This window comes from Castor canadensis, chromosome 8 (genome assembly GCF_047511655.1).
Source record: "Castor canadensis chromosome 8, mCasCan1.hap1v2, whole genome shotgun sequence".
NCBI lineage: Eukaryota > Metazoa > Chordata > Mammalia > Rodentia > Castoridae > Castor > Castor canadensis.
In genome coordinates this window covers 98,825,630-98,837,994 of record NC_133393.1, presented here as the reverse complement: position 1 = coordinate 98,837,994, position 12,365 = coordinate 98,825,630, and the positions used below count along the sequence as shown (strand labels likewise).

General features: G+C 40.1%; 2 protein-coding genes across 6 annotated transcripts in view; one reads left to right on the top strand and one right to left on the bottom strand.

Moving 5' to 3' along the window:
• Positions 1-2,440, top strand: part of Avil (advillin) — a 21,525-nt gene extending 19,085 nt beyond the window's left edge. For both annotated transcript variants that reach the window (XM_020163379.2, XM_020163371.2), the window contains one exon: positions 1,024-2,440. In XM_020163379.2, coding sequence (XP_020018968.1) covers positions 1,024-1,137 — 114 coding nt within the window. In that variant the 3' untranslated portion in view covers positions 1,138-2,440. The remainder of the gene's footprint in view (positions 1-1,023) is intronic.
• Positions 2,279-12,327, bottom strand: Tsfm (Ts translation elongation factor, mitochondrial). 4 transcript variants are annotated; one of them, XM_074083774.1, is made up of 8 exons: positions 12,213-12,327; positions 11,492-11,668; positions 11,028-11,195; positions 10,286-10,459; positions 9,252-9,374; positions 5,849-5,908; positions 4,821-4,908; positions 2,279-2,874 (listed from the first exon to the last, which is right to left on the bottom strand). In XM_074083774.1, exons 1-8 carry the CDS (start codon positions 12,228-12,230, stop codon positions 2,468-2,470), a joined length of 1,215 nt encoding a protein of 404 aa, XP_073939875.1. In that variant the 5' UTR covers positions 12,231-12,327; the 3' UTR covers positions 2,279-2,467. The 4 variants fall into 4 exon arrangements, with proteins under 4 accessions (XP_073939875.1, XP_073939876.1, XP_073939877.1 ...); XM_074083775.1 differs by lacking the exon at positions 12,213-12,327 and having other exon boundaries at positions 10,331-10,459; positions 11,492-11,656; XM_074083776.1 differs by lacking the exons at positions 5,849-5,908; positions 12,213-12,327 and having other exon boundaries at positions 11,492-11,655.
• Between the last annotated feature and the right edge of the window lie 38 nt (positions 12,328-12,365).

Sequence of the window (12,365 nt, the reverse complement as noted above, 5' to 3'; positions counted from 1 at the left end):
CATCCATAGTCTATCCTGTCCATCAGCATGTTCTCAGCTTTTCAGCACCTAAAACGGTGCCTAGCAGATAGTAGACACTCCTTTAGTTTTGGATGGATGAATTAACATATCTATGTTGAGTGAACTAATTTATTTACCCTTGAAAGAACTGATTTGGGAAAGGGCTCCGGATTTCATGCAATGTCTTATTTAACCATGTCTTAATTACCTGGACTATAAACCACATGCTAATAATCTTTAATTGGGTACAAAATGTACATCACATCAATAAATAAATGTTAAGAATTTTATATTTTCAGCAAGATCCACCTGAAAAGTTCTAGGGGGCTGGGGATAGACTTCAGTAGTAAAGCATTCACCAGGCCCTGAATTTAATCTCCAGTTACACACACCCCCTATCCCCCCACCAGAAAAAAAAATTAAAGTTCTAGATATCTGGGTACTGGTGGCTCACACATGTAATTTAAGCTACTCAAGAGGCAGAGATTAGGAGGATCACGGTTCAAAACCAGCCCAGGCAAGTAGTTTGCAAGACTCTATCCCAAAAATACCCAACATAAAAAAAGGGCTGGTAGAATGGCTCAAGTGATACAGCACCTGCCTGGTAAGCATGAGGTCCTGAGTTCAAATCCCAATATGCCCCCACCAAAAAAAGCTCTGGATAAAAATGGCAGTTAAGAATATGAAGAAAAAGTATCATTCAATTTACTCCCCCACTCTCTAAAACTTAAATGTCTATAATTCACCAATAATATATAACCCGTTTACTGTCTTTCTGGCAAGAAGCCAGGACTGCAAAAGCAGTGAAACCAGTTTCTTCCACAGGCCAAAATGGGATTCCATGGCCTCAAGAACAAATTTGCTGTGCATAGTTTAGGTCTATTATCACCTCCCTGAGAAGTCATTCTACTTCCTCCTTCAAGGGTCTACCTAGGCTGCCCTCTTGCTCATTCTCCTTACCTCTGTTGTCATTAATACATGCCATGTCTTCTTTCTAACTAGAAACTTTATTTTCTCTTTTAGAATTACCTTTCTGAGAAGGACTTCATGTCTGTATTTGGCATCACAAGAGGGCAGTTTGCTGCTCTGCCTGGCTGGAAACAGCTACAACTGAAGAAAGAAAAGGGACTCTTCTAAGACAAGAAGGCATATGCCTCTTGCAAGAGCACAGAAGAGAGCAGATAGTGCCAATATCAGGAAAGAATTTATCTACCAATTTCTGCCTGATATTCAGCTACTGAATTAGATACAATCAAGTCTGAAAATCATAGCACATTCTCCATTTTTTCCTCATTCTTGCAATCCTTGGTTGTTAAATACTTAAAAAATGTTAAAGTACCCACTTTTTGGTTTTTGTGGCCTTTCAGCAAAAATTTTAGCAGAAAGCACTAAAAGCTGCATGAATATAGAAAAGTCAAAAGATAGAGAACCCAAAAACTAAGCTTACTAATTTAGTATGTTTCAGGACATATATTTGCTTTAAAGTTTAATATTTCTAAAACCTATGTAACCCAAAATCCAAATGCCCAGATCTATTATGTGCCACAGCATTTTTTAACTTCTCAAATAAAGATGGCTAGATGAGCAAATGAGAGTTCTTTTCAGTACCTGGTGCTTGGTGTTATGGTAATTGTACCTTATGTTGGGAGCAAGGTTTCAGTACTGGGGAAGTAAAGAGGCAATGCTGAGTGAGCTCTCTGGTCAACAGGACCACTGTAATTCCTGTCTCTGGCACAAGACAATCAGGATCTGCCTTACAAGGCCTGGGGATATACCTTAATGGTAGAGTGCTTGCCTATCATGCACCAGGCCCCTCAGTTCAATCTCTAGTATCTCAAAAAAAAGTAAGGGTCTTATAGCTGTTCATGAAACCTCAGTATCTACCCCAAAAGACAATTAAAGCCATGTGTTATTATTAATTTCAATAAATGAGACCAGAACCAGTACATATAGCACTGCAGAATGCTTTCAAAGCACTACAGACTTCAACAAATGAACTCACATTTTCCAGACAATTGTACTGTGAATCAACAATTCCAAAGGAAGTAATGTAGCTGGAGAAGTTCCAGGGAAGAAGCATAGTCCAAAGTGTCACAAAATCAAAGCAGGACAAGAGACTTCCATCATGAAGGACCATGTTAGTTAGAAATTTCAGCAACACCACACTAAACTGAGCAGCACAATGGTTGTTGTGGTCTGTTCACCAAGCCACAGCAAGACTCACCTGTTCTTTCTTAAAACCCATCACAAGGAACATACAACAAAACTAAAACCAGAATTATGCAAATAAGGAAAAAATTCTACTCTCTTTATTATATAACTAATAACTATACCTATGAGTATATAATTTCATTATAAACTCAAATGAAAAAACAAGTTTGAAGAGGCTTAGGAAATAACTTCTTTTTGTAATGATGTCCAGAACTAAAAATAAATATTTCCTCCTGGACCAAAAAGTCTCTGGTACCTATTCGGCCTCTACTGCCTCTTCACTTTCTCCACATTCAAATCGCACAAAGTCCACTACAGACACCCCCTGGGGCTGCACATACTGTCCCAATGTGATGGAGGGATCCAGTAAGTATGGCTGGGCCAGCATCTTGGTCTCTGCCTCTCCCCCAGGCTCATCGTCCAGGGAGCCAACAGAGAGAGGGGCCATGCCCACTACATGCTGCCCCAAGCGGCGGCCAAGGTCTTGCAGGTTCACTTGCTGCTCAGAAGTCTCGCAGATGACCAAGGCCCCATACTTCCCCAGCACCAGGTTGTGGAGTGAAGGGCTATGCATTGCTCCATGGACGTAGGAGCCAATGTAGAACCCAGACGGCACCTTCACCCAGGCAGCTCGTTTAAGAGTCATGTTTTCTCCCAGCTTCCCTATAAAAAGAAAAAAGAAAGAACCATAACACCAACCAGAATATGATGCCTACAGTGATACCAACATAAGCACAGAAGAGGACTACACTTGCATGGATAGGTAGAAAGACGGAAGCACAGTTTTCAGTTTCTGTTTAAAGAGGAGACGGGGTGGAAGGATTGAAGAGTACTTTAATGAGCACCAACTATGTGCCAAGCACGCTAGTACTTAAAACAGAGGCTAGTGTCACAGACTCACATCTCAGTTCTTCCCCTTCCTGCTTATATGCCCTTGGGCAAGAAACTTAATGACACAACCCCATTTACTAATTTTCCAAGTCTTAGTTTCCTCATCTATAAAATGGAGATAATACCCCCTACCTATTAAGGTTATTAGAAATAAAAAAGGTGGTATATGTGAACAACTTTATTATAGTATCAGGCACACAGTGAGCACTCATATGTTAGCTGTTATGAATACCTTAAACTTAGGCTTAGAGGGCATTGCTCACCTAGTAATGCATAGTGGAGCTGGAATTAAAACTCAGCTCTGACTCCAAAGCAACTAGGTATTTTTTTCTCACAAAATTACCATCTTTCCCAAATCCACCATAACTTGACACAGTGAACTCCCAATCATCCACTATATCAAGAAAAGGTCTACAAATAAAAGTCCCCCAAGCTCTCAAATCCACATCTGAGAGTTTCAACTGCCTTTCATCAAAAATAAAAGGAAAACATTTTCAAAGTTGTTTATGAGAACCCAAAAAAAATTTCAGCTTTCTCCTTTTGCTCAGTATGCCATTCCCTTCTAACAGGAGCCCAAAAAAAGCCAAAATTAGGAAGGGGCAGGAAGATAAAGAGATATAGATAAATATGCCTGGGTTAGCTACAGTTATATCTGAAAGTTATAAAAAAGGAAAATTCAGAGACTAAAATTTTAAAATAGCTCAAAACATCTACCCAGTAGTTAATTCCCAGAAGTTGACAGTGCTGAAACACCCAGTTCTTCCAGGATTTCTTAGTAAGTCACATTTCTTAATAAAGCTGGCTAGCTGGTTTCTGATCCATGACTCACTAAAATATCACAGATATTATGAGATGACTGATAAAAACAGAATTGATGCCTTGACTGGAAACTTCCGATGGGCAGAAAATACCCAGCAACTCTAAACCTAGCCCTGCTTCTCTCCCTCCATCAGGACACGTAGAAAGAAAGCAAAATCCCCACTTAAGGCTCCCAACAATGACCCAGATGTGGTTCCCATAACCAGTGGGTTCTAAAAGAATGAACCTTCACACATTCAAGGCAGATTTTTTGAAAAGAGAGACAAATTCCTAAAAATGATGACCCTAACTTTTCCTAGATTGGTTTACTATTTTCTCTATGCCATATACAGAGGTAGTCAACTGGAAGTCAAAAGTCATTCTGCCTAAGAACATGCTTTCTTTGGTCATCACAGTGAAGAAAATAATTTTAAAGAATGGTGTGGTGCTACATGACTATAATTCCAGCATTCGGGAGGCACAGGCAGAAGGATGGAGAGTTTGAGCCCAGTTTAGTGAGTTCCAAGTGAGCCTGAGTTATATAGTGAGACACTGTCTCAAAAAAAAGAATAATAATAATTTTAACTAGTTGCAGTTGCAACAGTTGCAAATGAGTTGAAAACTCATGAGATTTTTATATATAAACCTAAATTCTTTCAAGGAATTTAGAAATTTTGATGATGCCCAATATAACAATAGTCTAGAGGTTGGTGACAAGGCTTCCTTCAGCCAAGAAAAGGCCCTGCAGGATGCCTATTGCTCCCCAACACCTACCACACAACCCACTTCTCAGATTAACATGATATGGCCTCTGTGGGCACATAAGCTTGCAATTCTCAAACTAGATTTGGAGGAAACTCAGAATACCAAGAAATCCAGACCTTTATTTCTGGTTTCCAAAAATCTAGCAAATAACTCACCAATTGCTAAGGCCAAGTGATCCTTGAGACAGCCTTCTCTGTCAGGCCCAGCTGGAAGTCCAGAAAGCTCAGAAGAATTCAGGAAGCCCTAAGTGTATAAGAAAACAAACATAAGCCAGTTCTGCACTACTGAAATTATCCAGAGAATATGCAAAAATAGCTTATTTATAAGAAAGTGATGAAGACATCTAAGTATAGATATTTTCTCTAGCCAAGGATGTTAAAAATCAATAATAGCTTAATTTTTATTAATATTTTATTCTATTACTACACCATTTCCAATTCCATTCCACTTCTATCCTCTAGCCTAATTTTTTAGAATTTCCTATAACCCACAGATAATATTTTCATACAACCATAAAATAATAACTGGGGAACTTACAAATTGTTGGTGAGAATGCAGAATGGTGCAAATCCAATGGAGGAGATTTGAACTATATCTAACAAAACTACATGTTTATCCTTTGACTCTGCAATTTTGTTTCTAGGACTTTGATGAAATACTTCCAAAAGAAGAAAAGTACATATGCACAAAATCATTCATTGAGCAATTATTTCTAATCATAAAAGTTTGGAAACAATCTAAATGCCCAAACACAGAAGAAGGCTAGTTAAGTAAAACATGGCGCCGCCAACAATAGAATACTGTGCAGCTGGTAGATCTGTGAGCTGCTCCAGAGTTATTTCCATGACATATCACCAACTGAAAAAGGAGAATTAAAAGTACGTATACACATTATCATTTGTACAAGAAATATCTGTATTTATCTGATTATTTTTGCAAAAAGACATACTGAAAGTGCAACTTTAATCCAGCAAGGCTGGCTATCTACAGGAGTGGATGAGACTGGAATAGAAGAGGAATTAAGGCTTCTATGAGTATACTTCTTTATATATATATATATATATATATATATATATATATAAAGTTGTATAATACAACACACACACATATATATAAGATACTTAACTTTTAGAACTTTTTCCACATTCAACCATAAAATTAAGCCAGGCATGGTGGCACTCACTTGTAATCCCAGCTCTCGGAAGGCTAAAGCAAGAAGATCCTGAGTTCCAGGCCAGTTGGGCTACATAAATGAGAACCTGTCTCAAAAAACCAAGGGCTTGGGCTGGAAACTTGGCTCAAGTGATAGACAGTGCAAAGCCCACAGTTCAAACCCCAGTACAGCCGAAAAACAAAAACAGAAAAACTAGCACAGGGCATGTAGCTCAGTGGTACAGTATTTGCCTGGCATGCACAAGGACCTGGGTTAGATTCCTAGAACCACAAATAAATACATAAGTAAAATCAACAAGATTTGGAAGGAAAACAAAAATTAACCACACAGAAAGACTCTTAACTATATGTCAATGATTAACATAACTTTACAAAAGACAAAAAAAACCACTAATCAAGTAGTTTTCAATATAGTCTCCTCTCACTATATAACTTCAATGTAAAGACAAAAAGAACTACAAAGAAATTTTAAACTCTTTAGTAGGTCTATCATTTACAGTAATTAGGCGCAGAGACTCTCAAACAATTTTGAGTATTTTATAAACACTGAGTAAATAAGTAAACACTGAAGTTTGCTAGGAATCAGCTTTCTTACTATGATGAAGGAAAGATTCAAATAGACCATGGGGAAAGAAGGAACCTTACAGGTCTGGTTTATAAATAAAACATACACACTAGCTGAAAAGCTGTTCTTTCTGCTGAAAGAACAGAAACAATAAAATCTCAGTAGAAATGAGCATACCTAATGTCCACATCTTAGTTTCTAAAAATCATAACCCTACTTAAAGGACCTGGACTCCCTGAAGAAGTGGCCAGTTCCATGGCTGGAGCAACATAAATGTAGAATGTCTTATGCCAAAAAGAAACGATAAGAACATATCAAAAGGACATTACAGCCTGCTTGCACAGGCTTGGCTTATATTGGTCGGAACAAATAACGAGTCAAATAATTAATTATAACCTATTTTATAAAGTAAGAATCCATGAGTCAACGTTGGTACTACATAAATCATTAAACAAAGGGGAAAGAAAACTAACAGTATAGTGCCAACTGATCAATGCAGGTAGAAGAAATTAAAGAAAAAAAAACCTATTATGCAGCTATCTTAATAACTCACCTTGGCAACAATTATCAATGGATACTAAAACTAGCATTAGCAAAGTCTTTTGAAGAACTGTGTATTTATACAGTCTCAAAGAAATCTCTCATACAGATCACTTATTAATCACAAAGAGGAATGCAGCAACTTTACAGTAGAGAAATCTGACAGATACTACCTTAACCAAGAGATTAAAGTTAACACTGACAATAATGGACCCCACAGTCATCATGTGCCTTCTCACATGATGATCTGAGAAAAATACTATTTAATATTTCTACAAAACCAGTATTTTCTGAGTCTAATTATGAAGAAACATCAGGCAAACCTAAATTAAAAGACATTGTACAAAACTGCCCTGGTACTCTCCCAAAGTCTTGAGGAACAAAGAAAGGGGACTACACAGACATGACAACCAAATGAACATGATACTGGAATGGATTCTAGAGAAAAAAAATTGTTAGTTGGCAAATTAGAATACATAATGTATATCATATAAATAAAAATATTGTATCAATGTTAAAATCCTAAATTCGATCACTGTACTATGGTTATATAAGAGAATGTCTTTGTTTTTAGGAGATACATGCTGACAGAATAGAGTCCTGATGTCAATGGGCATAGTTGCTTACACCTGTAATCCCAGCTACTCTGGAGATGGAGAGCAGGAGGATCACAGTTCAAGGGCAGCCTAGGTAAAAAGTTAATGAGAACCCCATCTCAACCAAAAAAGCTGGGTGTGGTAGTACGTTCCTGATGTCCCAGTTACTTGGGATATGTAAATAGTATAATCATGGTCCAGGCTGGCCAGAGCACAAAATGAAGACCCTACCTGAAAAGATAATGAAAGAAGGGCTGGGGACATGGCTCAAGGCCAAGTTCAAGAGTGCTAATGTCACCAAGTGCCAGTGGCTCACACCTGTAATCCTAGCTACCCAGGAGGCAGAGATCAAGAGGATTGTGGTTTGAAGCCAGTCCCAGGCAAATAGTTCTCAAGACTCTATCTTGAAAATACCCAAAACAAAACAGGGTGGCAGAGTGGCTCAAGGAGTGGAGCGCCTGCCTAGCAAGTATAAGGCCCTTAGTTCAACCCCAGTACTGCCCCCCCAAAAAAGTCCTGATGTCTACAAAACTCACAAAAGGATTTTTTTAAAAACATGATGGTGATAATATAGAGAGAGATAAAGCAGGGTTAGAGGTGTGGTTCAAGAAGCACAGCACCAGCAAGAGCAAAGCCCTGAGTTCAAACCACAGTATGGCCAAAATAAAAACAAAAGGAGGCCAAAGTCTCTTGTTACAGATAATAAAACAGGACTCCAGGAAAATAAACTCCTGCTTCCTGGTTAAAAATAGATTTTTGGCAAAATTAAGATTAGAATTTAAGCCTGGGGGTGCAATTTAGTGGTAGAGTGCTTACCTAGGATATATGAGACCCTAGTTCAATCCCCAGCACCAAAAAAGAAAAAAATTAAAAAGAATAATTCAAGCAATTCATCTACACAATACAATCTAAACTGAGAGCTAGAGGTGTAGCTCAGTGACTGGGTACCTGCTCAGGATGTGTGAAGCCCTGGGTTCGATCCCCAGCATCCTCACCACAAAATACTCTCAACACAATCTTCCATATACTATGACTACAAAATGGTAACAATTACCACTTACTTAGCAATATCAAGAGAAGAAAAAATAAGAGGATCAAAGTGGTTACAAAGTGTCGTAAGCAATTAATTCATTTTTGCCTTGACAATAGGCTGAATCAAAAGCAGACTGATATAATTCCTTCTATGGATGAGAATCTGCTTACCCCCACCAAATTGTGCCTTTTTTCACTGCTTGGAAACTCTTTCCCCAGGCCATTACAGATTTCTGAACAGGAAACCTCAGATGGTTTTGTTCACCACACTGGCATTCAATTATTCAACAAAGATTTATTGAGCTTCAACTAAATGCTGCACCCACTATCTTTCACCAGAGATACAACAGAAAAAGACAAACATCCTGCCTTATGAAGCTCACATTCTGCAAATAAATAAAAATGTAATTAATTATAGGCATGATAATAAAAAAATTTAATGAGGCAGAACAAGAAGATAGAACAACAGAAGAAAGGTATTCCTTCCCAAAGAGAGAACATTTAAGCAGCTATGTGAAGCAATAGAGTATCTGAAAAAAAAGAATGGCAGAAGCTAGGGGTGTAGCTCAGGGGTAAGGCACATGGCCCTGGGTGGGATCCCCAAATACCAAAAACAAAGGAATGGCAAAGACCCTAAGGGGGGACAAATTCAGCATGCTAGAGACAACCTCCAAACTCACTTTACTGTATGTGGAGAGTTGATCCTTTATGCTCTGACAATGCAACATGGTTCCCAGGGCTACTTGCTGGACCAATTGTTGAAATTTTAAATTTCTGGAAACAAAATCTGTCTCACAGTTCACCTGTGGGAATAAATAGATGTTGCTGTATAAGCTGTTTACTAAGAGTTTCCAAAGTGTATTAAGGTAGGGAAGAAAACAAGATATGGATGGAATAAGCTGCAGACTCAACAGAAATAAATGACCCCAGACTTTTAAAGTAACAGTCCCTCTTTTCCTTGAGGCCAGATTCTTCTATACCAGGGAGTTAGCAATAATCTGCATATTCAGAAGAGGGTTCTGTAATGTCCTGAGGGAGTCACTAAAAGTTCATCTCTTGCCTGTGGTTGCATGCCATAATCACCTTATTCTCCAGCCTCCTCCAACTTCAAGTGACATTAGCTATCACTGTGTTTATCCTTTTTTTACTCTAAACTAATCCACATCTACTTCTTCACCAATTACAACTTCCAAACCTCCTCTAAAGCAGCTTTTCTTTACCATCAACTAATTACTAACTTTAAAATCTAACTGTTCCAGAGCCAGGTACGAGTTGTTCCAGTAATCCTAACTACTTGGAAGGCTGAGATCAGAAGGATTGAAGTTCAAGGCCAGCCCAGGCAAATACTTATTGAGACCCCCATCTTCAAAATAACCAGAGCAAAATGGACTGGAGTTGTGACTCAAGTGGCAGAACACCTTTTTGGCAAGCATGAAACCCTGAGCTCAAAACCCAATCCCACAAAAAAAAAAAAAACCTAACTGTTCCAGGAAACAGTCAGTGACAAGGAGCAAGATAGCACTAGACTCATTTTTAGGAGTAATGTTCTAGACTGCTAAGCCATTTCTCAACAACACAACCTGGCATTTCTGTATCTAAATGAATTCATAGTTAATTTACTACAGTTTCATGAGTTTAACTCCAACTACCTTTCAAGATTCACAAACAGTTTTCTTCCTTAAGGATGCAAAGGGGTCTACCACAAGCCTTACACCCAAGACACAGCTGTTCCTGGAATGTGGAATTCCCAACAGTTCACCTCTACTAATACAGCTGTGTTTTCTTCCTGTAGCAGCCCAATAAGGCCTTCTTTCGTCTTCCTCCCATGGAGCTTAGCCGCTTTGCTCCAGCCCTCCTTCTGGGCCTGCTTGTGGAGCCAGATCTCTGCCTATAAATTGGAAAGAAAAAGAGCAGAAGACAAAGTCACAGAATTTAGAACTGAATGGTTATTTAAAATATGTTCACATGAACTTATCTTCCTGCTTGCCCTAAATTCTATAATAAAAACTCAAGTAATCTATCATTTACTGGCAGTCTACCACTAAACCAGGTATTGTGGTAACTGGTGCTTTGGATAAGTTTAATCTTCACAACCACCTATAGGGTAGACAGTAGTATTTCCAAATAACAGACAATGACACAACTCTGAAAGCCTAATTGAATTCTCCAAGGTCACAGTATTAGTGTGAAAGCTCCATAATTTGAGTCCTGGTGGGTCTAACGCCAAATGTCACATAAACCTTTTCAGCTCCAAGCAGTAGAAAACACCACAGTAATGATGTAATGGAATAAGGCTGGTTAACCCTGGGATCCTGAGTTAACTGCTTCCATGTAAGACAAAATTAACCGCTGAGGCTCAGAACTTCATGTCGGGCTCTGGCGCTGTGCTCACCAGCGTGACCTCCCCAGAGCTGAGGTCAGGCCCCAGTGGCTCGCCCTGCATCATCCCTTCGCACCTGTTTGAGATCCCCGTCACAGGTTTCCAGGGCCTTCTTGCAGTTTACAAAAGAGAAGCCTGTCCTCCGCCGCAGCTTCATCAGGAGCTCTTTGCTGGAGGAAGATAGCTGGGGCCCCGCGTGAAACTTGTGCCATGGCTGGGGCGATGGAAGCAGAAGAGACCCTGCCTGGAGGAGTCGGAAAAAAGGAATGGGAAGTCGGAAGCAGCTAGGAGCTGGGAGAAGGGGGAGGTGAAGAGAGGTGTGTGGGACGGGGCGGGGGGAAGAGCCACATCCTCAGGGAGGCAGGGAGGAGGCCAGGATTCGGGAAACATGGGAAAGGCCAGCACCCGGGGGACTGCACCGCGAAGAACTAAGGGTCTCTGGGGGAGGGTCGAATGGTGTCGAACCAGGTCAAAAAAAGAAGGGTGCGTTCAAGGCGCTCTGCGAGGAAGGCAGGCCGGCCCTGGGACCGGAGCGCTCACCAGTCGGCTCTCGGTCCGCGCGACCACGCAGAGACGTAGGGACAGCAGCAGCGACATCGCTCCGACTGCGGTGCGCTCCCGCCGGCTGGCGCACAGGTGAGGCGACAGCCGACGGCGTGGCAGAAGGGCCAAAATGCTCCACCAGAACGCCTTGAGCGAGATGGCGCCATCTGCTGGCTGGAGGGATATAGTCACCGCCTCTGCTTGGTTTATTAAAGCTACATCTCACCCAGCAATGCCAGATACTTGGGAGGCACTGGTAGGAAGATGGAGAATTTGAGGACAGCTGGGGCAAGGTTATGGAGACCCTTTATCAGAAACAAAAACCAAAACCAAAGGCCGAGGGCCTGGCTCAACTGCTAAAGGGTTTGCCTAGCAAGCTGAAGGCTCTGGGTTCAATACTCAGTAATTACCTCCAACAGGTAAAATAAGAAAAACCAAGAGATAAAGTTGTCATAAAATAACAATCAAGATGTGTGGATAATACTTTATGTTTCTTTATTCTCAATGAACTTTCATATTCATTATCCATTTATGACTCACAACAAACTTGTGAGGTAGGTGGGTGGGTTCAGGAAATTACCCAAGGTCACCTAGACAGGTAGGGGTGGAAACCCTTCAACAAACCCAATAAATATTTGTCAAGTTAGCAAAATGTCTACTGAACATTTGTGTGATAGGAACTGTACTAGCTTCAGAGATGAATAAAACACAGTCCTACCCTCCAAGATATCAGCATCAGTCAAAAGAAGGTAAATTCCTGTAAGATGAGAAAAGAGTTAAAGGGTGTCAGGGGGAAAGAAATCACATTCAAACAGGAGGCTCAGGGAAAATTTTGTTTTGTTTTGAAAAAAACGACAGAGTAATTAAGAGT